General features: G+C 55.3%; 2 protein-coding genes across 4 annotated transcripts in view; both read left to right on the plus strand.

The window, feature by feature from the left end:
• CCDC40 (coiled-coil domain 40 molecular ruler complex subunit) overlaps positions 1-4525 on the plus strand; it is a 28532-nt gene extending 24007 nt beyond the window's left edge. The window contains exons 18-22 of the mRNA XM_073310204.1: positions 157-248; positions 1056-1176; positions 1847-2035; positions 2808-2966; positions 3491-4525. Of these exons, the coding sequence (XP_073166305.1) occupies positions 157-248; positions 1056-1176; positions 1847-2035; positions 2808-2966; positions 3491-3739 (810 nt within the window). The 3' untranslated portion in view covers positions 3740-4525. The remainder of the gene's footprint in view (positions 1-156; positions 249-1055; positions 1177-1846; positions 2036-2807; positions 2967-3490) is intronic.
• A 410-nt stretch (positions 4526-4935) lies between these two features.
• GAA (alpha glucosidase) lies at positions 4936-26479 on the plus strand. Of its 3 annotated transcripts, none has more exons than XR_012154896.1 (20): positions 4938-5181; positions 6375-7019; positions 7290-7435; positions 8225-8390; positions 9258-9354; positions 9791-9910; positions 10384-10502; positions 10737-10868; positions 11693-11803; positions 12278-12391; positions 12568-12652; positions 13289-13406; positions 14532-14665; positions 16348-16499; positions 20081-20229; positions 20474-20615; positions 21003-21101; positions 22788-22952; positions 23372-23657; positions 24224-24309. XR_012154896.1 is itself a non-coding variant. In XM_073311292.1 (20 exons), the coding sequence occupies exons 2-20, from the start codon at positions 6432-6434 to the stop codon at positions 25389-25391; spliced, it is 2850 nt and encodes a 949-aa protein (XP_073167393.1). In that variant the 5' UTR covers positions 4947-5181; positions 6375-6431; the 3' UTR covers positions 25392-26479. The 3 variants fall into 3 exon arrangements, 2 of the variants coding, with proteins under 2 accessions (XP_073167394.1, XP_073167393.1); XM_073311292.1 differs by lacking the exon at positions 23372-23657 and adding an exon at positions 25332-26479 and having other exon boundaries at positions 4947-5181; positions 24224-24376; XM_073311293.1 differs by lacking the exons at positions 22788-22952; positions 23372-23657; positions 24224-24309 and adding an exon at positions 21637-22780 and having other exon boundaries at positions 4936-5181.
• Positions 26480-27228: the final 749 nt, after the last annotated feature.

Raw genomic sequence — 27228 nt, forward strand, 5'->3', positions numbered from 1 at the left:
GATTCCCTTTACATAGCCCAGGAGGATTAGACATTCTACCTGTATTGTGGGGAGGGTTGTAAGCCAAAAGAGACAGGAAGATCAGAGGCAAGCAGTGAGCCTGCCAGCGCCTCTCAATCTGACACAGTGATGTTGATTTCTGCTTCCTAACTCCAGGCAGCAGAGAGAGAGTCGATTGAGATGCAGGAGAAGCTGGACCGACTGCATGAGGAGAAAGAGAGACTCCTAAACAGCCTGGTGGAAGCAGAGTGAGACCCAGACCCCTTGTTTTATGCCACAGTGTTTGAACTCTCGTGTCATGCAACTGCATTATTCTTCCCTGCCCTAATGCTGGAGGGGAAAATGCGTTCTGTCACATCCTGTTAGATTGATGTGCTCCTTTCCTGGCTCCCCTCTACCTTTGATGGGAAGGTGGGATGAGTTCTAGAACTTTTTGTAACCCAGAAGATTAAGAGTCTATCATTTATTTTCTGCAGGCCAGATACAGTCACAGTAACTGCTGTTCAGTCTTCCTCATACTGCTGCACCAGCTGCCTGTTTCTGTAGACGAATGAGAAGTAATGCGGTCTCCACCCTCACTCAGTGCTTGGCCTCTAGTCAGCAGAAGGCTGCCAGCATTGAGTGTGGGGGGGAGAGAGGGAAACTCAGTATGGAGTGGTGTGATGTAAGCCCAATGGCTGTCCAGAGGAAGGTAGCTACATGATCCAAAATTCTCAAATTTGGAACCTCACAGGAGGCCCCTAAATAAAGGGCCTGATTTTTCAGAGCTGCTGAGTTAACAAATGTTGGCTTTAATCCTTTATGCTGCAATCCCAACCCCAATTTCTACCATTATCATGACACTTCTGACCTGCAGAACCATGACTGATTCTCATACTGAGGGCACCAAATGTGTCATGTTCCATACAGTGAACTCTTAGTTTCCTGCTGGACTGTTGAGCTTTGGACTCAGAATGGGGATCCATAGTGTGACACCACATATACAGGGGAATCAAGTGGCAGAGTGACCCCTTCTTTTTCATAGAAAGGCATCCCCTCCCCTTCTGTCGTTGAAGGCATCAGATCATGCTATGGGAGAAAAAGATCCAGTTGGCTAAGGAGATGCGTGCTGCAGTGGACTCAGAGACAGGGCAAGGCGAGATCCGAGCCATGAGAACAGAGATCCATAGGATGCAGGTGAGCCAAGGTAGGAGGGGAAAGAAGAGATTCACAAGGAGATTACCCAGCCTTGCAGGAGATGCTGAAACATCAGACAGTAGATAGGAGATAACTCCAAGGTTCCTGGCAGTGTCAGGGATAGGTGTCTTCCTTTGACCTAGCTCAGTACGCTGTTACACCTCTTTACGTGTTCCTTGTGTTAGCCTAGCAATGGGGGAGCTCAGCAAAAGGCAGACCTGACTGGGAAGGAAACTTACAGGACAGCGTTTATCTTACTATGTGGTGGCCCTGTACGTAACCAAAGCACCACTCATGGAATACTACGTCCACCAATGCACTGATTCAGAGAAGTGTTTCTCTCTCTGCCAAAGCAACCTCCTCTCCCACCTACAGGACACTTCTACCTTCCTTCCCTTATTATTGCGTTTAGATGAATTTATTGCGTTGAAATCTTTAGAAGACTGAGTTGGGCAAGCGGATAGGGAGTCAGTTATTAGTCTGATGCTTCCCAGATCCATGCTGTACAAACCTGGCTCATGATTTACTTGAAAGATTTGGGATGCCAAGGCCTGTGTGTCAAATGTGTCCTGTCTCTTTAGCTGGAATCTGTCACACTGAAAGTCTTCTATCAGATGCAATTTGTGACCACTGGGTATCTTCAGAGTTTCTCTCTCCTCACACATGGCAGGTCCGCTACAGCCAGCTGACAAAGCAGCAGGAGAAGATGATTCGTGATATGGAGGCAGCTGTCTCCCGCAGAGAGACCATCATGATTCGGGGAGAGGGTCAGAGCAAAATGGATAAGAAACATTTCACCCAGAGTGACTTCCACCACAAGACACAGGAACTGCGGAAGAAGATCAAGGAAACCCAAAAGGTGAGCAGGTAGCGAGGGGCCATAAGAACTGATTTTTTCTGCACTTGCTTTATAACTAGAAATATGTCCGATATTGCTCGACATCAGCTTTGCTTTATGGCCTACGATCAGACTATGCAAGGAGGATGTCATGCACGATTCACTGAGCCAACCTTTCTCCCAGATGGCAAGGAAAGTGCTGTGGGCATATGTCAGTGGAGAAGAGGACACCGGGGATAGGCCCTGGTGAAACTCATGTTGATCTCCAGGATTCTATGGTATTCCTCATGTAGCTCTGAAGATCATCTACTTTTTGCCATGCCAGACCCACTAACCTTCTGTCTTAGAAGAACTTGACAGGACTTTTATTCAAACCCTTCAATGCTGCTCCTCATTCCCCAGTTATCCTATTTTCTTTAATCACTTGGAGTTGGGATACAAAGTGCTTGGAAGGAAAATGCCTGGTGCATATTCTGTGCCATCTGCCTCTCTTCATGGTAGTGTAAAGAAAAGTGCAGTAATGTGCCCCCAGGCATGGAGACATTCACTGCATGGCAATGCAGTGAAACACCAGTGGATTGTCACATTTCCTGGCACAACATTAGAATGCCCAGTGTGCCTAATGGGCATCTAGCAGTGTGAGTGCCTGTGCCTTTAGGCCACAGAGTATACTTACTAAAGGAAGTACAGCCTTGAAATGTCCAAGAAAGGGAGAAGTTGTCAGGTGATGATTTGGCAATGCAGTTGGCAGGCAGAGGAAGAATCTCAAGTTTCCTTCTCTTCCTTTCATTAGAATGCTCAAGACTGCAACAGAACCATCACAGAGCTGGAGAACACCCAGAAATCTCTCAGCATCGGCCTTCTGGAAAAGCAGCAGCAGGTCTCCAGTTTGCAGGCTGAGACTGATGTCCTTGATGCAGACATAGAGAGGCTTCAGGATAAGAAACGTTGGGTAAGGTGTCTTTAATACGTATGCACTGCATGTATTATTTTCCTGTGCTGCCAGACCACATGGCCTTTCTACCTCATCCCAAACCACATGTACCGAGCTCAGGCTGGTTATCTGAGCACCATCATGTTCCGTTCTAGAACTGGAAGTCTCACCAGTAAGACCAAAGCTCATCTGTGTGGGAGACAGAACTTTTCTCTGGGGGTAGTGTGACCAGACAGATCTCCCTTGTCTTTTAAAATTCATAGCATTTCTCTGTCTTTGCAAGATTTTTCTTCTATGCATGTGTCTGATTTGGAGATTCACTAAGCAATGTTGTGATCATTTATATCTATAACTCAAAACGGGGGATGCCCACTTTAGTAGTTAGAATAGGACTTCACTGATCTCTCCCTCTTCATAATCCTCCATTTCAAGATGTGATAATCGCGTTTCCTCCCCCATTTAATTAAGTCCTCCTTACTCTCATAGCTCTCTTTTATTCAATCAGATGTCCTTAATGTAGTTTTCACTGTTGCTCTTCTAAGAACCTGTCAGAAATTGTGGCCTATCAGACTCGTCAGAAGCATCTGCAGGCAGTGAAGGACGGGAAGTATACCCCACTGTGCCGCACCCAGCAAGTCCTGCAGCAGGAGCAGCGGAAACAGCAGGACCGGCTGCACACCATTAATGTCATCATCCATCAGATTCAGCAGGAGTATCCTCAGTACCAGAGGGTGTTGTCCTGGCTCAGCCAAGCCCTGGACTCCAGGCTTGGGTCACAGGAAGCAGAATAGGCAGAAGCACAGAGCCAGATCGGAATAAAGTATCTTTTGACAAATATTTTCACAAATAAATACAGTATAAGATTTTACTGCTTTTGTCACTCTCCTGGAGGCTGAATAACAGAAAAATGAGCAGTGATGAGAAACTGACACACAAAGTAATAAAACTGCTTCTGTGATCTTGGGTTCCAGCCGTGTTTGCCCTGCTCCAATCTCTGGCTTTTCTGTCTGCTCCAAGACAGCAGGCTGGTTTAGGTCCAACCACTCATATAATTGTGTATTGTGTTAGAACATGGGAAAGAGGTGCAAATCCACCTTTTGGGGGTTAAGTCGCACAGTCTTCTCCAGGGACAGAGAGATGGGTCCTAGAACACTTTCTGCCAAATCTGGGGAGCTCACCAGCTTTGAGCTACATCAAAGTTAAGATGGAATATGAATGCTTCTGGAATGGGAAGATGAGTGCAGACAGGGCCTAGAAAGACATTCCTGAATGAAGTGGAAAATCCTCTAATCTTGTTCATACTTCCCTTCTACACAGAATACTATTCTTCAGTGGATTGCCAACAGTCTTTCCCATCCCTGTGAGCACTTCACTTAAGAGCTCCAATTGCAAAAACAAATCCACAGGGTTTTGTTTAGTGGTAGTGCCCCTAAATTCGGGAGTATAGGACAGGGTGAAACAGTGAGGTATGGTCTCTGCTCATCAGAATAAGCACAGGGACATCAGAGGGGAAACGCACGTTTTTCTAAGCAGACTGGACTTGTGTTTAACAGCTGCTTATTTCATAACCCTGGGGAGGAGAAAGAGGAAATGAACCTTCCATCTTTACAGGTTTCAGAGGAACAGCCGTGTTAGTCTGTATTCGCAAAAAGAAAAGGAGGACTTGTGGCACCTTAGAGACTAACCAATTTATTTGAGCATGAGCTTGAAGTGAGCTGTAGCTCACGAAAGCTCATGCTCAAATAAATTGGTTAGTCTCTAAGGTGCCACAAGTCCTCCTTTTCTTCTTCCATCTTTAACAACTTCAGATTTCCTTTTCTTTCATTCCAGCGGGTTGCTTGGCCTCTCTGCCTTGTGTTTGTTTTACTGACTGGCTGCATGGCTGGGAAGAAACCACTACCGCTCTGGGCCCGGTCCCCGCTTGTACCCGCGGATCGCGCCCCCCACCTTCGATAACGCGCTTTTGAGCTGCGCGCGTGGGAGCGGCGACCCGGGGCAGGGAGGTCACGGGGGGTGAACCGCGTGCGAGCCGGCGGGGGCGCAGAGGGCGGCAGGAGCCAGCTGGTCTGGTCCCCATTGGAGCGCCGGGCTGCCACGTGTTTCGCTGGGCGCCAGCCCCTCACGTGACTCCTGGCCGGGGATCAGCTGACTGGCTGCTCACGTGATCGCAGAGGGCGCGCCGGCCCGGAGCCCCTCGTGCCGCTGCCGCTGGGAGCGGTGGGGGCGGAGCTAGGTACGGGGCTGTGAGGGGCGGGGTCTCGGGGGCATCATCTCCCCCCCCCCAGCAGAGTGTGGGGCTCGGGGCGGGGGCTCGGGGGCATCTTCTCCCCCCCCCCAGCAGAGTGTGGGGCTCGGGGCGGGGGCTCGGGGGCATCTTCTCCCCCCCCCAGCAGAGTGTGGGGCTGTGAGGGGCGGGGTCTCGGGGGCATCTTCTCTCCCCCCCCCCCAGCAGAGTGTGGGGCTGTGAGGGGCGGGGTCTCGGGGGCATCTTCTCTCCCCCCCCCCCAGCAGAGTGTGGGGCTCGGGGCAGGGGCTCGGGGGCATCTTCTCCCCCCCCCAGCAGAGTGTGGGGCTCGGGGCAGGGGCTCGGGGGCATCATCTCCCCCCCCCCCCAGCAGAGTGTGGGGCTCGGGGCGGGGTCTCGGGGGCATCATCTCCCCCCCCCCAGCAGAGTGTGGGGCTCGGGGCAGGGGCTCGGGGGCATCTTCTCCCCCCCCCCCAGCAGAGTGTGGGGCTCGGGGCAGGGGCTCGGGGGCATCTTCTCCCCCCCCCCCAGCAGAGTGTGGGGCTCGGGGCAGGGGCTCGGGGGCATCTTCTCCCCCCCCCCCCAGCAGAGTGTGGGGCTCGGGGCAGGGGCTCGGGGGCATCTTCTCCCCCCCCCCCCAGCAGAGTGTGGGGCTCGGGGCAGGGGCTCGGGGGCATCTTCTCCCCCCCCCCCCAGCAGAGTGTGGGGCTCGGGGCAGGGGCTCGGGGGCATCTTCTCCCCCCCCCAGCAGAGTGTGGGGCTCGGGGCAGGGGATCGGGGGCATCTTACTCCCCCCCCCGAGCAGAGTGTGGGGCTCGGGGCAGGGGCTCGGGGGCATCTTCTCCCCCCCCCAGCAGAGTGTGGGGCTCGGGGCAGGGGCTCGGGGGCATCTTCTCCCCCCCCCCCCAGCAGAGTGTGGGGCTCGGGGCAGGGGATCAGGGGCAGGGAATCGGGGGCATCTTCTCCCCCCCCCCCCCCGCGCCGGTTGTGAGGCTCAGGGATGGGGAGGGGAGCGCCTCCACTGATCTTCCCTATCCTGCCGGGCGTGGGGTGCACCTGATCCGGGGTCCCTTGGCATCCCTCACAATGTGGTGGGTCTTGATTGTTCTGTTCACTTGGAGGCTCCCACTCGACCTTCATGTGTAAAAACTGACCACGGGCTTCTCCCTGTCTCCATCCAGCTGGCTGCCTGGGCAGGCTCTCTGGTGCTGGAGGGGCACTTGCTCATCAGTCCCGCAATGCCCCCAGTGAGACTGAAGGAGGCTGAGAATTTTCCCGCCTGCAAGAAGGCTTCCTGCACCATGCTGCAGATGTCTGTCATCAGCATTGCTGCTCTGCTCACAACAGTTGCCCTACACGTCATATTCAGTGTCCATGAAGTCACTGTGGCTGCTGTGAGCCTCAGAGACCCCCCAGGGCCAGAGACTACCTACAGATCCAGTAGTGCTAATGGAGAAGGGCGGACATGGTATCAGAGGTGGGCAGGGCAACTGGAGACCCCAGGCGCTGCTGCATCAGGGCCCTTGCACTGTGACATCTCTCCAGATAGCCGGTTTGACTGTGCACCTGAGAAGCTTCTCTCCAGAGCAGAGTGTGAGGCTCGTGGCTGCTGCTACGTTCCGGTTTCCATTAAGGGCTCTGCGATTTGGCAGCCCTGGTGTTTCTTCCCGCCCAGCTACCCCAGTTACAAGATGGAGAACCTGAGTGCCACAGAGACAGGCTACACTGCCAGCCTGACCCGTACCATTCCCTCATTCTTCCCAGAAGACCTAATGGTTCTGCGGCTGGATGTGGTGTTTGAGACAGAGGGCAGGCTCCACTTCACGGTCAGTAGGTGCATTAGCCAGCCATAACGGGGCTCGGGCTGCAGGAGTCACTAGCCGTGGTGCTGGGTGAGGGGTGCGTGCAGAACAATGAGTTTCTGCCTAGAGCCCATATGCATTACTTCCCTTGCTGAGCAGTTCTCGGAGCTGGGTTTTCTGCCCTTCAGGGTGACTGGTGACCTACAAGCCGTTGTGTCAATCCCAGAGTTTACTATAATGAAAAGTCACTTGCTCCAGCCTGTACAGCTGTCTCAGTCTCTCCCTTTCTTACAGCTCAGGGATCCGGCAAACAAACGCTATGAAGTGCCACTTGAAACCCCCAAAGCAAGAGGCCAGATCGCCTCCAAACTGTACAGTGTGCAGTTCTCAGCTGATCCCTTTGGCCTGATGGTCTTCAGGGAATCCAGCGGGCAGGTTCTGTAAGTGCTTCCTCGTCCTGTAACCAAATATTCCCCTCTGACTCACCCCCTTCCAGAGCCTGGGCCCAGCCACTGCCAAAGGTGGGGATGGAGCTACAAGTGAGAAGTGTCATTACTACCCAGCTATAATCAAAGTAACCTTCTCTTCCCACCCCCTCAGGTCCTTGGCTTTGTGTTGTCACTACCTCACTTGACTTACTCTCCCTCAAGAGGCAGACAGGCAGCTGCAGCCGTACCTGCCTCTTATGCCACAGCTGCCCTGGGAAGAAGCGGCTCCACTGGAATCAGGAGCTGGCCAAGCCCACAGGGCAGTTATCTGGGTTTTGTGGATCAGGTGCCAGTATAAAGTGATGGAAGCAGAGGCAGCATCTTGCTGTCAGTGAGTTTCCTGTTTTCATGGTGCCTAAATCCATAGCTCGTGTTGACCAAGGCACCAGGTGACTCAATGTCTTGCCCAGGGTGAAGCAGTCATTCTAGGCCTTAGCTGGGGTTTGGGGCCCTGGGTTCCCACTCCCTTGCTGCTCTCCCGCCCCCTGTTAGTTCACAGCTGGGGAGAAGGCTGCACTTTCTGTGATAACTAAAGCTTCCAGCTGGAATCATGTGTGTTCTCCTTTCCCAAGAAGCTGCCATTTCTCTGGCTGAGAGGCTCCTTCCTCTGTCTGGTATCTAGTACGTGATGGCTTGAAGGTCTGTCTGGGTGGAAGAGCTGCTTCTAAGCAAGCTTTCTGAGCTCAGCTCCCCATGGCATTTGCTGTCTGCCTTCTGGGAGTCTCCATTTCTCTTTGGCAGGTTGAACACCACCGTTGCTCCCCTCTTCTTTGCTGACCAGTTCCTCCAGATCTCCACCTCCCTGCCATCCCGTTTCATCTCTGGCTTGGGGGAGCACCTGACCTCACTCGCCCTCAACATCAATTGGACCAAAGTCACCCTTTGGAATCGGGACATGGCGCCCACGGTAAGGGATAAGAGTGAAGTCCTGCTTAGTAATTACTCCGCTTCGCATGCAGGGCCTGTCAGGAAGGACGGAGGCCCATCGTGAGTGTCCCTGCGGTGTTAATATGGGCAGTTCCAGGTCTCTTGCTCTCAAATGAACGTTAAATTTTTGAGGTTTCTCTCAAGCCTGAGCTCTCACGAGCTCTCTGGGGGAGGGCTTGGTGCCCCACCTGGCAGTGGGATGCTGGTGCTCTTGTTCCCACAGTTAGGGTTTAGGGTCCCTGGATTCAGCTCTTGGACACTCAGGAGTCTCTTTTCTCCTGCAAATGCAGGTGTGCTTGGCCCCATCAGCCTAATGCTTCTCACAGCCGGTTGGGGGCCCCGGTTCCAGTCCCTTGGGAGATCTCTCCCTGGGCAAGCTCGTTTCTCTGCGCCACCTACCAGCAACCCAGGTGTGTACAATAGGGATCCAGGGGACTGTGCTGCGTGTCACAAGCTCCCTGATCCCCACCCTGATGCCAGGGCTAAGAGCATGTTTTATAGCCAGCAGGGAGAGTTCGGGGCTGTAGGAGAACGAGCCGCGTCACCGCAGGGCGCTTGCTTGTGTTTCTATAAATCCCCATTGCTGCCTGCTATTAAAGAGCAGCAAGAATCCAAGGCAGGATGATGTGGCTGGCGCCATGGGAGTGCCCAGACTTTGTCACCACTATGTGAATGCCCAGCATGGCTGTCAAAGCAGAGGTGAGCCCCGAAAATTGGGTGTGTGAAGCTACCCAGCTGTGTACCCAGCCCTGCGCCGGCCGGGAGGATGGGCTGGCTGCTGCATTGCTTCCTGTGGACTGTGCCTTGCCCGAGTATCATTGACATGAGACGCTCTACTGTACTTTAGCCGTACGTCAATCTCTATGGCTCTCACCCGTTCTACCTGGTGATGGAGGATGGCGGCTTGGCCCATGGAGTCTTCCTGCTGAACAGCAACGCGATGGGTACGTGCCTTGCTACCAGTCACTCCTGCCTTTATTGTGAACGTCTCTGGGGAAGCCGGCCGGTTAACAAGCCTTCAGAGGGGTTTGAGGTCAGCAGCTTGGATTCAGGGATGCACTTCCTCCTGTGTCGGGGGTGGTATCACCACACCTGCCCGCGGCTAGTGCGGGTGAGCAGAGACGTCCAGCAGAGGCTTGTGGAACTTGCTCCACGTGTGGTTGGCTGCTGGTCTCAGCAGCCTGTGTGGGTGTAGGGGGAAGGCCCCTGTTGCTGGACGTGGCTGGGCCGAGGCTCCGGGGCTGTGTTCTCAGCCGGCTTGCTTTGCCCTCGCTCCTGTTTGTAGGGGGAAGGCCCCTGTTGCTGGACGTGGCTGGGCTGAGGCTCCGGGGCTGTGTTCTCAGCCAGCTTGCTTTACCCTCGCTCCTGTTTGCCTTGCAGACGTGGTGCTGCAGCCAAGCCCAGCCCTGACTTGGAGAACAATAGGTGGCATTCTGGATTTCTACGTCTTCCTGGGCCCTGACCCCAAGAGTGTGGTCCGGCAGTACCTGGATGTCATCGGTAGGGTGTTCGGAGGAGCCGCCTTCCTGCTCCTCTAGCCTCTGGGAGAAGAACTGGGCCTTGCCCGGATGCCGCTTGTGTTGGGAGCGAACAGTAGAGCTGGCTGGGCTGGGCAGCCTTTACAGGGCACGGGCGGTTTCACAGCTGGCAAACAGTTTGTTTCCTCCTTTGCCCAGTGCATCGGGACTGTCCGTGCTGGGGCCTCGGTTTCTAAAGTAAAGTCAGGCTCCACCCCGACGGCTGTTCTCCCGAGCACGCCAGGGAGGGCAAGGGGCCACATCATTGGCTCTGAAGGCCACTGTGTCCCTTCTGCTGCCTGCTGATTGCTGTGTGTGGAAGCAGGTGCCAGTGAGTGGCCTTCAGTCAGGACCCTGCTCTCAGGGTAGCAGGCGAGGAGGCTGCTGAGTGAATTGGGTTTAATCAGTTTCCACATCTCTGGGCTACTGTCTAATCTGCTTCCTCCTAACTTCCAGGGTACCCGTTCATGCCCCCCTACTGGGGCCTGGGATTCCACTTGTGCCGCTGGGGCTACTCCTCCACCGCTGCAACCCGGCAGGCTGTGAAGAACATGACAGCAGCCCGGTTCCCCTTGGTAGGTCTGGTTCTCTCCTGCGACCCCCCAGAAGCAGCACCTCTTGCTATGGAGCCTTGAAATGAGCCAACCCTGAGCCAGCTCAAGGCAACCAACACAGGTGCTGAGCCAGACAGCCAGGGGGAGGGGAGTAGGGAAACTACGCAGAGTGGCCACAGTGGGTGGGTCACCTGCCTGTGTGTGGCTGGGCGTTGTCCCAGTCCCTCTCTGACACTGGGGTCTCGGCCCTTCCAGGATGTGCAATGGAACGACCTAGATTATACAGATGCCAAGAGAGACTTCACCTTCAACAAGAACAACTTTAAGGACTATCCAGACATGGTGCGGGATTTCCACCAAAGCGGCCGGAGATACATCATGATCGTGGTAAGTGAAGCCCTGAACGCCAGCCCCCTGTTCTCTTACCTCTGGATGGTTGGTCGCAGGACTCTGCTCTTTGCCCCTCCATGCCGTGTCCTCCATATTCCACCTTCCCCTTCAGTTGTGGGGATTTGAGAATCAAACATGCCGCAGCCCGAGTGGTGACTTGGGTTTGGTTGCCAGGGCTCAGTCTGGTGCATCACCAACCCTAACGATTTGATGGTTGAATGCCCCTGGAGAAGGGAGCAGTGGAACCTCAGAACATGGAGTAAACTAGCTCTGAAGTACCCCTTCTTCTCCCCATGTCTTGTTGAGAGTCAGTTTCCCTTGCTGCTTGTTCTCGTCCATGGCACTGAGTGCCCGTTTTAGCTGGCAGGAGTTCGCTTTCGTTGTTGGTCTGGTCCTGTTTCTGAAGACCAGGCCCAAAGTGGCCAAGGCAAGGAAAGCAGACAATGGGACTGTGGTGGTGCTTTGCTTGCAGAGAAGTTGCTGATTCGGCACGTGAGTCACTCAGCGACCCTGGCAACGCAAAGAACTTGGTAACCTCCCTGAAACCTGCTGCTCAGCAGTTCCTTGCATTCACTTTGCACCACGTCCTCAGGCTCCACCCTGGCCTTCTGGTGCCCAGCGCCTCTCGCCCTTCTCACTGCCTTTCCCGCCCTTCGGCGCCATGCAGTAACCAAGGGTTGGGTTCAGCCCGGGGACTTACGCACAGGCTCTGGGGAATCGTCTCTCTCCAATAACGTGATGATCGTCTCTCTCCGATAACGTGATGTTTCTCTCATTCCCCTTCTCACTGATCAGTTCGCTGCTCGCTTTTCTTCTATCAGGATCCAGCAATCAGCAGCTCTGGGCCCCCCGGCAGCTACAAACCCTACGATGACGGGCTGAAGCGAGGGGTGTTCATCCGAAATGCAACGGGGCAGCCTCTGGTTGGGAAAGTGAGTCCTAGGCCTGGAGCGGGAGATGAGTCAGTATCGGAGCTGAAACCAGGGGGTCTCCAGGGGTGGGTGAAGATGTTAAAGCCCAGAGCCTACATCCCACTGGTGTCAAACCTCCCAGTCTGTGTTCTGGGCTGAGTGGAGCCCTGGCTACCTCCCAGTGTTCCTAGCCAAAGCAGAGACCTTCTCCCCAGGGAGGAGGAGTCTCTCTCTCACAGACCTCATGGGAAATGTCCCCTGCCATCACTGGAGGCCCTTGACCCTGCCCCACAGTCTGTTCTGCTGTCCTTAGCATGTGCATGTGTCGCTGAGGGCAGCAGCCGGCGAGTGGAGAGGGAGAGGACTGGAGGCTATCTAGATGACCAGAGTCATGCTGGCAAGTGTGGCTCCAATGACGTCCAAGTCCAGGAACATGGTGTGAGGAGGGGGTGAGTAACTGGAGCCCCCTTGGTTGCTTCTTCCTTTGTCTCCCAGGTATGGCCTGGCCCGACCGTCTTCCCAGACTTCACTAACCCAGAGACTCATGAGTGGTGGCATGACATGGTGAGGGAGTTCCATGACCAGGTGCCCTTCGACGGCATGTGGATTGTGAGTGGCTTCCCTCTCTCTGCCCTGCTGGGACCCAGGGCACCTGGAACAGGCTGGGGATTTGGAGCTGGAGCCCTGGGGAGGTGTGGGGGGGTGGTGCTGTATCCGCAATACTTCTGATTCCCTGCACATCTGCCACATCCTGGTCCAGAGACGAGAGTCCCTTCTCTTGCTAGGACATGAACGAGCCATCCAACTTTGTGGCGGGCTCCTTGGACGGCTGCCCAAACAACAAACTGGAAAACCCACCCTATGTGCCAGGTAAGGAACTGCAGGCAAAGAGCCTTCTGCTGGCAAATGCGGGGGCAGGAGAACCAGTGGGGCAAGAGAGCTTTGAGTCCCTGCACCCCAGGAGCAGCTGGCCTTGCTATTGAACTAATGTCCTGGAGGAGTCCAAGCATGCGGCCCACCGCTCTCCGGCGCTGCACGAAGCCTGTGTGTGAACGAGACGCAGGTGTCCATTGCAGAAGAGCAGGGAAGGAGCCGGAGGCTGCACAATGAAGCAAACCTGATTTCGGTCTTGGGGAGGCTGAGCTGGGAGACTCACAGAGTCCGGGCTGGTTCCTGTTCTCTCTCCTCAGGCAGCTGGAGGCTGAGTCCAGAGACCTGGGGCAGTAATTGGAAAGGCGCCGCTGTAGCCCTAGGAGTGCTGATGTCAATTCCCCTTTCCCTGGGTGACGTGCCCATCTGCAGGAGAACGGGACACCAGAGACGCCTTCAGCTGCACTCAGGAGTTGCCGGGAGCCCCTGAGGCCCCACGGCGCTGGAACCCCTGAAGCAGCATGGGGGCTGAGGACTCATGCTCAGCCCGCCAGGGTGTGTTCCCTGCAGGCCCAGCACTGCTCTCGCCATGCTGCATGGCGCCCTATGACTCACCCATTCCCTCTCTCCTTGCAGGTGTCTTGGGGGGCACCCTGCAGGCAGGGACCATCTGTGCCTCCAGCCAGCAGTACCTGTCCTCACACTACAACCTCCATAGTCTGTACGGGCTGACCGAGGCCATAGCTTCCCACCGGTACGCCTGGCCTGGACTGCAGGCTCCTGAAGAGGGGACAACACGGTGGGCGGGCGGCTGGCTCCTAGGAATCTGCTTAGTGCTGGGGGCCAGCCCTTGGGAAACCTCAGGGAGCGGGGCTCCCGGGGCTGCTGCTGCAGGGCTGACTGCAGGGGTGAGCTGACTACGGAGGCTGTGGCAGCCCGCCGTACCTCAGCGTGTGATATGCCCCCAGCTGGCCCAGGAGAGACGCTTCACCGCAGCCTTGCGTGAGCGGCCAGATGCATTATGGGTGCTTCCCCATCCCATGGCAGTGTCCGCTGCTAGCCACTCCTGGACGCGGAAGTAGACTGTGGCCCGTTGTTCTGGCCTTGTGTGGCAGGAGGCTGGATGGGTGGAGGTATGGCAGGTCCGCAGGCCTCTGGCATCCTGGTCCGTTTACTGGGAGAGTTTCCCCCAGTGTCTGAAGGCCTCGTTTTAACTGTGCAGGTTTTCTGCTGATCTGCTTCCCCCAAGATATGCCCAAGCCCCTGTGCCGCTCCTGGCATGACAGCAGGCCCCGAAATGCCCTGTGCAGTCTGAGTCGCCAACACTGGGGGGGCACGTTAACTGCTTCAAGCCTCTCAGGTTCTGTGGAACTCGATCTCCTGAGTCCTGAACTGTCTCTGAGCTGACATGCGTCCGCAGGAGCCAGCAGGCTCAGGCTGCACCCCCTACAGGGCTCTGATCCTGCGCGCAGGGCTGGGGAGCTGTGCTCTTAAAGGCGCCTTCAGCTGAATTCCTGAGATAGGCACAAGGGAGCATGAAGGGCCCAGCTTGCGAAGGGCCCCCCTGGCCAGCATCCCCTGCCCCTAGTAAGGCTCCAGTGTCTTAGGCTGAGAGCTGCTAGCAAGCAGCTGCCCCGTTTGCTGGGTTCCACGTTGCTTGGGCAGGTTTATAAGAGATGATTCCCTTGCAAGCCCTACGCAGGGCGTCTGCCTGGGGGTGTCTCGAGTTTGCTGCATTGGCAGAGGCTTGTGCTGTAGGTGGCTGAATCCCTGTTCCCCTCCGGCTGAGCAGCGCTGGGTGCTGGGTGGGGACGGATGCTTGCACTGAGCTGGGCAGACTCCTGCTACTGGCCTGACTCATCTGTTTCTTTTCCCCAAGTGCGCTGGTGAGGGTGCGAGGGAAGCGCCCTTTCGTGATCTCGCGTTCAACCTTTGCGGGTCACGGACGCTTCGCTGGCCACTGGACTGGGGATGTCCTGAGCAGCTGGGAGCAGCTGTATTACTCTGTCCCAGGTACCCCCATCACTGCTGCGTTCAGACGTCCTGTGCCATAGCCCTGTCCTCATCCCCCTAGGACCTTTCCTTTCCCCACAATGTCAGCTAACCCCCGCTGGAAGCGTCTGGGAGCCCTTGCCCCTTCTGTCCTGTGCAGTGAGCTCTGCAGTCATTTAATTGTCTTGGTGCTAGGCGACACCAATCTCTAGGTGCCTTCCTGCTGCATTTCAGGGGCAGTCATCCATGCCCAGTACACCTCCACAGGGCACCCCACCGCAAAGCATAGCCTCCCCCCCCCCCCGTGCTGCCTCCTACAATCAGCTGCCTGCCCCAGAAAGGCTGGGGGAAATGGAGGATACTTGTGGCATGCCCTGGGGCTCGGCGGATGGGGCTGTGTCAGGCCAAGAGAATAAGTGAGGCCAAGCCAAGGCCTCTTGCCGAGAGCACCCTTCGAGCAGCTCCCTCCGTTTAAACAGGGACGGGAGTGTGGTGAAAGCACATGCCACAGCAGAGCTAAATGGCAGAGGTAAGTCCCAGGGGAAGCCTGTTTCCTAGAATACAGGGTGCAGACTGCACTGGGTTCATAAATCTGCACTGGTCACTGGGATTTCCTAGCACTGATCTGACCCTGATGTGGTCCCGAGAACCTCCCCTCTCTGCTGCACTGGATCATGTGCTGTCTTTACTCCTTTCCCTCCCACCCCTCGGTCAGGGGTGTTGTCCCTGGTCCATTCTCTCTGCTCCCATTGAACTGGGCAGCCTGCCCCAGAGACGCGTGGCAGTGGCATGCCCTGTGGATTTGGCGCTAACATAGCAATGGCAGAGCCCACAGAGGACTCTCACAAGGTGGGATGTGTTCCCAGAGCCAAGGAGGAGATGCAGGTAAGGGGCCCTGCCATCCCAGCTCCTCCCAGGCTGTGATGTGATGTGTCCTCTTGGAGAGTCACCGCAGCATGGTGGATCCCCTCTATCTTGTTCAGGGAAGGAGGATGTGGAAGGAGCTGTGTATCCCAGAGCTGGGTCAGAGAGAGGATGTGTATAACGGATACCATCTGGGCCTGATGTTTGCCCTGGGCATGGTGACCTGGGGCTGTATGCAGTGAACCCAGCTGCAGGGGAATTTGCCTGATGAAAGGTTTTTCCTCTGAGGCTGCAGGGGGGAGAGGAACTACTTGGTATTGCCAGTTTCTCTCCTTACTCTGGACCCTCCGAAAATCCTCATCTCTCCCTCTGCCCCATGATGTGTCTCATGCCAGAGACAGCCAGCCCAGAGACCCAGCATGTTGTCTCCCGCGGCACAGCCTTCTGCTAGAGCAGTGAGCTTGGGGCTCTGTCTGCAGCTTCTCCATCTCCTTCTCTGTCTTCTCCTCACCCCTTCCTGGGACTGCGGGTCTCTCCTCAGCAGCCCCACCATCAGACCAGCGAGACAGGCAGTTCCCACTGATGATCTTCCCTGGGTTAATAGACTGGCAGCTGGGAGAGCTGCATGGTGGCTGAGAGCAGCCACTTCCCACAGCTGATGTGCCATGACCACAGGTGTCATCTCTGGTTCTGTCCCAGGGGCACGAGTCAGCTCCAGTCCCCCTGTGGGAAGTGGGAGAGAGGGCATTCGCACCAGTCCCCTCCAGCCTGCCCAGGATCACGGTATTGTTCTCCGTGCTTCAGAGGCTTTGTGTCCCTCCCCTGCCCCCCTTTTCCAGAGGTGCTGCTCTTCAACCTGTATGGGGTGCCGCTGGTCGGGGCGGACATCTGCGGCTTTCTGGGTGACACCTCTGAGGAGCTGTGCGTACGCTGGACCCAGCTGGGTGCCTTCTATCCCTTCATGCGGAACCACAACGACCGTGGCAACAAGGTGAGGGCAAGCAGCAGCCCAGTGCCTGTGCAGGGAGCGCCGGAGGGAATCTTACGGCCAAGCTGCACTCGTCTGGCAAAGCCCTGTTCTTCCTTCTCAGCCAGTGGTGATTCCAGAGAGCTGGAGGGATGTGACCGGGGAGGGGGACAGAACAGAGCCCTGGCAAGGTGTGTGGTGTGGGTAACTGGCTGGCTGATTAGGTTGTGTGGCCTAAAGGAGACCTGGAGGGATGGGATACAGGTCCGTGCCCTGTGTGGCTCCTCTGCTGGATAAAGGTGCCCAGAAGGGCTCCTCCACAGAGCGTGTCCATGCTAGTTTTACAGTAAACCCGGGGAAGCCGATGGGGACAGATGTTGATCTCAGGAGATCTGGGTCCTGCTGCTGACCTGATCACTGACGTGCTGTGACTTTTGAGGCTCTGCCCCTTGTTACCTGCGCAAAATTCTCTGTTACTCGCGCTCTCTAGGGCACCCCCCCTTACCCTTCTGTGGGCTCGGGGTGTAACCTTACACTCCAGGGCACCCCCCCTTACCCTTCTGTGGGCTCGGGGTGTAACCTTACACTCTAGGGCACCCCCCTTACACTTCTGTGGGCTCGGGGTGTAACCTTACACTCTAGGGCACCCCCCCTTACCCTTCTGTGGGCTCGGGGTGTAACCTTACACTCTAGGGCACCCCCCTTACACTTCTGTGGGCTCGGGGTGTAACCTTACACTCTAGGGCACCCCCCCTTACCCTTCTGTGGGCTCGGGGTGTAACCTTACACTCTAGGGCACCCCCCCTTACCCTTCTGTGGGCTCGGGGTGTAACCTTACACTCTAGGGCACCCCCCCTTACCCTTCTGTGGGCTCGGGGTGTAACCTTACACTTTAGGGCACCCCCCTTTACCCTGTTTCTAGGGCTCGGGGCGTAACCTTATACTCTAGGGCACCCCCCCTTACCCTTCTGTGGGCTCGGGGTGTAACCTTACACTCTAGGGCACCCCCCTTACACTTCTGTGGGCTCGGGGTGTAACCTTACACTCTAGGGCACCCCCCCTTACCCTTCTGTGGGCTCGGGGTGTAACCTTACACTCTAGGGCACCCCCCCTTACCCTTCTGTGGGCTCGGGGTGTAACCTTACACTCTAGGGCACCCCCCCTTACCCTTCTGTGGGCTCGGGGTGTAACCTTACACTCTAGGGCACCCCCCTTTACCCTGTTTCTAGGGCTCAGGGCGTAACCTTACACACTGCAGGTTTGCAGGGTCTTTTACCAGTGACAGAGCCTTACACAATATTATTGTACCTAACCTCTCTTTATTAACAATCTCCAAAACAGACTGCACCCGCTACACGTACAATGCTCACCCCTCCCAATAAGGCAGATGAACTTTGCCCTGCTGGCCAGTCAGGATCAGGTCATCCGGGGACTCCAGCATCGCATGATGTGGCTAGCAGGGTGCTGAGGTCTGGCAGCTCTGATCTTTGGGGCTGTGTCCTGGAGTTGGTTCCCAAAGAACTTCCTTTTGGACCCCAGTTTATATAGTGAAACTTGAGTCCTGCTTAGCTCTACCGTAACCAATCATTTTACTACAATTCTACTAACCAGTCCTACCCCACCACCTTAATTAATTTACACCTAGTAAAATTAATTATGTAACGGACAGAAACAATCAAAGAAGCGGACAGAGACCATACAGAAAAACCATAGATAGTGGGAACAAAACAATAAAGAAATGAGAATTTTACAACCACAGCTATTGATAAGAGCATTCTGTCTGGCAAGAAATCAATCAAACTAAGTTTTCTTTAACCACTGTAAGATCTGCTTCTCTATTTGGTGATGGTGAAGGAATTGGCGGCTGTGATTGCAGAGCCACTGGCCATTATCTTTGAAAACTCGTGGCGAACCGGGGAAGTCCCGGATGACTGGAAAAAGGCTAATGTAGTGCCAATCTTTAAAAAAGGGAAGAAGGAAGATCCTGGGAACTACAGGCCAGTCAGCCTCACCTCAGTCCCTGGAAAAATCATGGAGCAGGTCCTCAAAGAATCAATCCTGAAGCACTTGCATGAGAGGAAAGTGATCAGGAACAGCCAGCATGGATTCACCAAGGGAAGGTCATGCCTGACTAATCTAATCGCCTTTTATGATGAGATTACTGGTTCTGTGGATGAAGGGAAAGCAGTGGATGTATTGTTTCTTGACTTTAGCAAAGCTTTTGACACGGTCTCCCATAGTATTCTTGTCAGCAAGTTAAGGAAGTATGGGCTGGATGAATGCACCATAAGGTGGGTAGAAAGCTGGCTAAATTGTCGGGCTCAACGGGTAGTGATCAATGGCTCCATGTCTAGTTGGCAGCCGGTATCAAGTGGAGTGCCCCAGGGGTCGGTCCTGGGGCCGGTTTTATTCAATATCTTCATAAATGATCTGGAGGATGGTGTGGATTGCACTCTCAGCAAATTTGCGGATGATACTAAACTGGGAGGAGTGGTAGATACGCTGGAGGGGAGGGATAGGATACAGAAGGACCTAGACCAATTGGAAGATTGGGCCAAAAGGAATCTGATGAGGTTCAATAAGGATAAGTGCAGGGTCCTGCACTTAGGACGGAAGAACCCAATGCACAGCTACAGACTAGGGACCGAATGGCTAGGCAGCAGTTCTGCGGAAAAGGACCTAGGGGTGACAGTGGACGAGAAGCTGGATATGAGTCAGCAGTGTGCCCTTGTTGCCAAGAAGGCCAATGGCATTTTGGGATGTATAAGTAGGGGCATAGCGAGCAGATCGAGGGACGTGATCGTTCCCCTCTATTCGACATTGGTGAGGCCTCACCTGGAGTACTGTGTCCAGTTTTGGGCCCCACACTTCAAGAAGGATGTGGATAAATTGGAGAGAGTCCAGCGAAGGGCAACAAAAATGATTAGGGGACTGGAACACATGAGTTATGAGGAGAGGCTGAGGGAGCTGGGATTGTTTAGCCTGCAGAAGAGAAGAATGAGGGAGGATTTTATAGCTGCTTTCAACTACCTGAAAGGGGGTTCCAAAGAGGATGGCTCTAGACTGTTCTCAATGGTAGCAGATGACAGAACGAGGAGTAATGGTCTCAAGTTGCAGTGGGGGAGGTTTAGATTGGATATTAGGAAAAACTTTTTCACTAAGAGGGTGGTGAAACACTGGAATGCGTTACCTAGGGAGGTGGTAGAATCTCCTTCCTTAGAGGTTTTTAAGGTCAGGCTTGACAAAGCCCTGGCTGGGATGATTTAACTGGGAATTGGTCCTGCTTTGAGCAGGGGGTTGGACTAGATGACCTTCTGGGGTCCCTTCCAACCCTGATATTCTATGATTCTATGATTCTATGGTGGGTGCCATTAGGATGGGGTCTCCTTCTTAACAGCCCGATATTATGTTGTTTTAATGTAATTTAGATGGAATGTGAGGATATGACACCCTGCTTCTCAGCTAATGGCTGCTGCTCTCCTAACATGGCTGCAGACAAAGGCCTTAGGCCTCACAATATGGCTACAGGAAAAGGCCTGATCCTTACAGTGGGATCTGCCTGCACCCTCCTGGTTTCTCAGTTGGACTCCTCCTCTCTCTCGTAGCCCCAGGAGCCGTACGCCTTCAGCCCTGCGGCCCAGGAGGCCATGAGGAAGGCTGTCTTCCTGCGATACTCGCTGCTGCCGTATCTCTACACCCTCTTCCACAAGGCCCACTCTGCAGGGGAGACAGTCGCACGACCCCTCTTCCTGGAGTGAGCATCCTCCCGGGCCCACAGCAGGGAGGATGGGTTTGTCAGGTGTCTGATCTGGGGCTGGGAGCATGGCACGGGGATTGGCCATGCCAGTATTCAGTCCAGTGCATGGGTTGGCTTAGCACGGTTGCCACTGTTCCAGTCCTCCCCCTGCCGCAGCAGGAGGTGCATGGGCAGTGGGGGGCTCTGAAGGGGCAGTGTACTCGGTGTTAGAACATATGCTTCACCCAGATCCATTCTGCAGGTTTCCCACAGACCCGAACACCCTGAGTGTTGACCACCAGTTCATGTGGGGAGCGGGGCTCCTCATCACGCCAGTGCTAGAGGCAGGGAAGACCAAAGTCAGCGGCTACTTCCCCGTAGAGACTTGGTATAACCTGATGGCAGTAAGTACACGGTACAGCCGGTGCTCTTTGGAATAACGTGGGTTCTTGGCCTTACCCCAGCAAACAGCTGGGAGTGTAGTCTGCTCCGTGAGCAGACAGCGAAGCACAAGTGGTGACTAACTCTGGTCTGGTCTCGTCTCCCACTCTTAAATGCACAGCTCCCCCATCGCATCCCAGCAGGTGTCTGTTAGTGCGGGTCCTGGTTGGCCTGGCTTGCTGCTGGCTTCCCAGAACCTCCGTCCCCACGCGAATGCTGGGAGTCTGGTACCTCACTGTTCAGGGCCGGGTCTCTTCATAGTGTTTGCAAGGCCTCTGATGTTTGGCTTGATTGGGCTTAGCTGGTGGGCTGTGCATGGGGTGTAATGACTTCCTCTCTCTTATCTTCAGGGCTCCGTCATCCACAGCAAGGGCCAGTGGGTCCTCTTACCAGCTCCACTGGACACCATTAATGTCCATGTGCGGGCAGGACACATCCTACCTCTGCAAGTGAGTCTCTTCTGAACCATTGCCGTGGGGCACAAGTAACCATTTCCCCCTTCAGCGTAATCCCAGTTCCCCCAATCCCTTCACTGAGGCACCAGCCACAGGTGGTGTGACTTCCATCACATGTTTGCACCTCGTGTCAGGTTTTCTGGCGAAGGAGTGTGCAGTTTGGAGCGTCAATCAGCCTATGAACTGCAGGGCTGGGGATGTTTGCAGAAGATGAGGGAGCTGAATAGTGTCAGAGAAAGGGCCTTACTGCTGGAGGGATTCTTATGAGAAGATTAAGAATTAAATCTGAGGAGTCCTGCTATAATGTGAACATCCCAGCATGCAAGAAATGGAGAAAAGGGAGGAATTATTTAGTATTGTAAAGGGCAGTGTGGCGAAATTAGCCAAGGCTTCCTTGCTAAAATGAACCTTAATGAAATAGTTAAGCTTTTGCATGGCAGTCATCCTTAGGTTTCAGAGTCAACACCCTGTTGAGATGAATGGGGCAGCTAACAACTCTCAGCTGTTGTTTCAATTTGTCTTCACTCAGGCTTTCTGTTTCACATTTTCAAAACTCTTTACAACCATGAAGGCTAGAAACATCTAACTTTGAACTGAAAGCTTTGGTTCTGGTGCTGGTTCCATGATGGCAGAATGCATGAGGCCTGAGCGTGACTGGGGCTAAGAGAGAAGGGATGGAGGACAAAAGACTGGGCATCTGCAAGAGGTTCCAGACTGGGGACAGAGTGTCCCCAGGGCTTTTCTTTGAATTGAAGGGACAGTGGGCTCTTGCCTGGGAATGCTCTTCAGCTCCATGTCACGCTGCTTGTTGGTACCCGAGTGGGGGAAATCACAGTTATTCAGGGAACCTCACACACTTGGCAATATGACACGACTACCCAGTGCCAGCTTCTAAAATGTACCCCAATGAAAGGGCCTGTTAGCTGTTTAGCCTGTTGCCAGCTCAGGGCAGAGATGCTGCTTCGTGTCAGCCATGTGACAAGCTGAAGGTTGCAGAATAAGCTGCACAAACACAGATCTTTAGTTCCCTGCACAAGCTAAGTTGCTAAATTGGCCGGGAATGTGATTCGATAGGTTCTTGCCGCGTGGGCTGTGCCTGCTGCCCTGGGCAGGGTGTGTCTGCCTGAGGGTGAACCTGCGGGCTATCCGGGCTATCAGCCTAGCTGCGGGATTCAGCTTCTTAGCGACACCCATCCGCCAGTGTGTCATGGTTTCAGTACTGGGTGCCCATCGGCTGGTGAGCAGCACCCCCCTTATTGGCCGTTCCCTCCATGGCGTTTCTGCCTTTGTGAGGTTGAAGCTCTGAACTCCTCCAGAGGGACAATGCCGTGGGTTCTGTAGGAGGGGATGCAGTCTGGGTGATGCCCCAAGGACCTCCTGCCTACCAAATTGCTAAGTACGTTGGCCCTGATCTTCAGGACCTGCCCTGCTTGCTTAGGCTGGGAGTCCCGCTGTGGCTGTTACATACAGGGGAAAGAGGGTTAGACGTTATAAACTGGGGCGGTTGCTACACTGGCCCTGTCTGGTGCGTTGGAGTCTGGCAGTGAGGGACCTCACACCTAGCAGGTGACTGGCAGGAGATGTACCATTTATATCAGGGACCCCACCAGCAGCTGCTTGAGGCCATCCCTGGGAAGTACTTTGTATAAACCTCTCTGCCTGCTGGCTGCATCTCCCCAGGAGCCTGGCTTCACGACCACAGAGAGCCGAAAGAAGGGCATGACCCTGGTAGTGGCGCTGACAGTGGCTGGGGTTGCCAGAGGCGACCTGTTCTGGGATGATGGTGAGAGCCTGCTGACATTTGAGAAGGGCGACTACACTCAAATCCTCTTCCTGGCCATGAACGTGAGTCTGGTGGGGGAGGGATGCTAAGAGTGACATCTGCCTGTGCTGGGGGATGCGGATGGTGCCCTACTGCAAGCGAGAACCAGGGAGTTTTCCGGGGCCTCCTGGGGTGTACGGCAGAGGTGCAGCCTGGTGAGACTGAAGCCCCACCAGGAAGCGCTGAATCTTGAGCCTTGGCTTGCCTGCTGGGAGCTGGGCTTTCTGCACGAGTTGCTGCAGTCTAGTCTCTTGGGCAAGCGAGATACAGCTTTTGTTGCGGACAGTGGGAGCCTCCCAGCTGTACCTGGGAAGAGTGGGGGGGCCGGTTCCCGGCAGGGGCTGTCCCTCCCGAAGCACTCAGCGCAGCCAAGCAGAAGGTGGTTTCTCTCGAGTTTTCCCGGAGAGCGAGCGCCCTCGCTGGTCCCCTCTCCCCGACCCAGGTGCTGAGCCTCACTGGCTGTCCCGGCAACGCGGCTGTTGAATGGCACTGCAGGGGCGCGGGCGCTGCCTGTCTCCTCACTCTGATGAAGGACTCTGCCACTCCCTAATGGCTGCAGAGCCCAGAACATTCTGTGCCCGGTGGTGCTGTCTGTGCCCTGCAGACTAGAAAAACCAAAGGAAGCAGCTGAGGCTGGACTCAGGTCTGGGATTTTCCCGCAGCCGGGGGCAGGCTCTGTGGATGTGGCTACTTTAGACCTTGGCTTCCATTTCTGGCCAGCACCGTAGGTTAGTGAGACGCTTGGAAAGTACCTGGTGACAGAGCTTCCTTCTGCTTGGCTTGTCCCTGTGACCTGGGACGTCCCTGTCTTGGAGAATGTGGCCCCCTTCAGCAAGCCATATAAATAGGGTAGCTTGTGTACCAGGTGTCTGGCTCTGGGGCAGGGCCGCAAACAGTGTGACGGGGGTTGGGGAACAGAGCAAGGTTACCCCAGTGGGAGACATCCTATGGCGTAGCTGCTGAGACTGTCCCTCCCTCTCAGGCTGGGTATGGGCCTGCCTCCCTCCCCCAGGAGGGTCTGTGCCCAGGAGAAGGTGGACCCTGCTGAGTGACATAGCACAGATCCGGGCATGATCATTACGGTGCAGCTCCTCCTGCCTGACTCTCCAGGGAAATTGGCCTGGGTTTGATGTCGCACTGTCACCTGGGCAGGAGTCCCACCAGCTGTAGCGTCAGAGGGGAGGAGCAGGTGGGCTGAGGCGGGAGTCCCGGTACAAGCCAGCCTGGCTGGAGGGGGAACGTCAACTGGCTTGGAGACCTTACCTGGGGGAACAAACTCTCCCTTGGATTGCAGGGTGTGCTGCTGAGTGAGCTGGTGCAGGTGAACAGCCAGGTGGACGGGCTCTTGCTGCAGGAGGTGACAGTGCTGGGTGTCCCCAGCCCGCCCCAGAGGGTTCTAGCTAACGGCGTCCCTGTCTCCAATTTCTCCTACCACGCGGACACCAAGGTAAAGACGCCTGCGCTTCCTGCCTCATTGCTCTTGTGCTTATTCTGAGGGCTGCAAAATAGGCGTCTCGCTCCTGTCCTTGGAAAGGGGAGGCTGCCTGCTCTGGCAGGGGGACCCCAGGGATCACTGCCGCCAGGGAGAACAGTCACAGAGGAGCATCCTGCCCTGGCAGCTGGCGCTGCTGCTGTGGGGAGAGGAACAAGGAGAGAGGTCAGCCTGGATTCTGAGGGTGCAGTGGGGGAAAGTTATTTGAAAGTGGCCTGAACAGAGCTCAGGAGGATAGAACAATCCAGGGCCTCATCAGCTCTGAGTTCCTGGATTCTCTGTGGAGGGGAGGGGCATGGAAAGGGTTGGAGGAGATGTGGAGACCCCTGGGAGTGTGTAGCGGAGTCGGTCTTGATGCTGTGTCGTTATCATAGAATCATAGAATATCAGGGTTGGAAGGGACCCCAGAAGGTCATCTAGTCCAACCCCCTGCTCAAAGCAGGACCAATTCCCAGTTAAATCATCCCAGCCAGGGCTTTGTCAAGCCTGACCTTAAAAACCTTATTATTGGGGGTCAAACTTGCTGCTGCTGTTTGTGGTGGGCTGTGGGGATCCTTGTGGGGGGCCTCGAGAGCTGAGTGGGGATGAGATCAAGGGTTCTCTGGGAATCGCTCTGAAGATCTCGGCAGTGAATGAGATGCCGTCTCTAGGGCGTCTGTGTTTAACGGGGCTGGAAGTGTGCCGCAGGGAGAGTTCGGTAGAACTCTATAGGAAGATTACATCCCCTGCACCCCATAGATAGAGCATCTCCAGGCAGTGTTCGGAGTGTGCCCACCTGTGGGGCAGAGGGTATTCACATTGCCCTGATGCAGTTGGCGCTGATGGAGAGCAGGTCCCCAGACAATCTGTTGTCACCCACCCTGCCCCCGGAGGCTGTCACTGACATGGAGCTCCCTTCTTGTCTCCTCAGATCCTGAGTATCCCGCTCTCTCTCCCACTAGGGGAGCAGTTCATGGTCATCTGGTCCTGAGGCATGATGGGACGCCTGCCTAGTTCTGCTCCTCTGCACTCTGGTGAAAGAAAGAAGTCGTCAGTCAATGCAATGCAATTGCTCCATGCTGCCTTCCCTGCAGGAGCAGATTGTGTCCTGTGACCTCCAGGGGTGGAGGGAGGCGGTCTGGGGAAGCTGTGCTTTAGGAACCGAGTTGCATTTCTCGCTCAACTCTGGGGTTCTGGGGTTGAAAGTTCTTGGCTCTTGGGTGCTTAGGGGCAGGCTGTGGATCTGCAGAACCAGCCAAGAGCTCCTTGCCATAGCTGTCCCCAGTAGTGCTGCACAGGTGTATTGGCTGCTTCTGCACTGGGGATCTGATTGAGCTGCTGATTAAGGCAATGGCCGAACTCCCATTCACGTCACTGGAGCAGGGCTGGGTCCTAGGGGTGGGGGGGGAACCAAACTTTTTAAATCACTTCACAAGGGGGCGGCACAGTCACTAGGGAAAGGAATCGGAGCGCTCAGAGTCTGCAAAGACAATCAGCTGCAGTTTCTAAAGCCATGAACCTTCCCAAGGCTCAGACACACTGGCCGAGGCTCCAGCTGCATTTGGCAGCGACCGTGCGTCCTGTGATGGTAGCAGAACTGGGACCCTGGTTACTATGGGACTTGCACTTTTATTTCCTGTGCCAAATGGGTGCACAGCTTGGGGCTTGCTGGGGGCAGGTGGAGGGTCTGTCTCCTGCTCTGAAAGCAAAGGAGACATCTTGGTTTAAGGCTTGAGAGTGGCAGGCCTGCTCCAGAATGCGCTTGTGAGGATGCGTGCTGGGGTGCAGTAGTTCTCAACCTATTCACCATTGTGGGCTGCATCCAGTACTACCTGTATGGCCCTGAGGATGTCCCGTAGGCCACAGGCTGAGAACCACTGCTGGGGTGAAGGGGTGGGGGGACCTGCCTTCCCCTGCTGTGTCTGTGCGTTGGGCGTGCCCTGGATGTGAGCAGTCGCTAGCCTGGCCTAGAGAAGCGCCGAGGGACGGGCTGGGGGTGGCCTCGTCACTGCAGTGGAGCTTCCCGCTCTTCTTGGGGGATTTATTGCTAATAAAGGGCCACTGTGAATGTTCTTTTGACCTTGGCTTGTGCGGACTTTGTGTGCAGAGTAAGATGGTTCATTGGTGCCAGGAGGTGACTTGGTCCCCAGGCTCCCTGGTGGCAGATGCTTGGCTTCTCCCCAGGACTGCCCTCTCCTAGCTGGCCCCACGTATGACACTTTTTTCAACTTACCCGAGGTGCCTATTGTGAATCACTGTCCTGCGCTCACAGCGGGAGGGAGCCCTGTCTGTGCCCATCAGGGGACGCTCTCCCCAGCCTCCGGCTGCTGGCAGCACGGGTGCTCCGCTCCGGGCTCCGCGAGCTCGCTCTTTCCCTCTGCAGGCTACCCAGTGACACCCTTCACGTTGTTACACGCGCGGGCCCCGTCCGCTGTCTTGTGGGACACCCGCAGTGTGCACTGGTCTGCTGCCTCCATGGATACAGTGCAGCTCAGCTTTCTGGTTTCAGCTCAGTTCAGCACCCTACTTAGCACAAGGCACTTAGATGGGGTTATGGTAAAAGCCAAACAGAAGTGCATTTCACGAAGCTTGGGATAAAGATTTAAAAGCAAGCATCAGGGTTTGGCAACAGAAGGTTACAGATAAAAGGTAAACGTAAATGCTGTCTGTAGCCCGTGCTTGTTAACACAAGCCTGGTAAGGTGCTTCTCAACGAATGGTCCGTTCCTGCAGCGCTTGTCCAGGCCAGAGAGCTGACACACATCGGGACGTTAGGATCAAAAGCCCCGAGGATGCTTCGCTCTGACAGGGAAGAACTGGAATTCATCA

Source organism: Lepidochelys kempii, chromosome 14, assembly GCF_965140265.1.
Source record: "Lepidochelys kempii isolate rLepKem1 chromosome 14, rLepKem1.hap2, whole genome shotgun sequence".
NCBI classification, from domain to species: Eukaryota; Metazoa; Chordata; order Testudines; family Cheloniidae; genus Lepidochelys; species Lepidochelys kempii.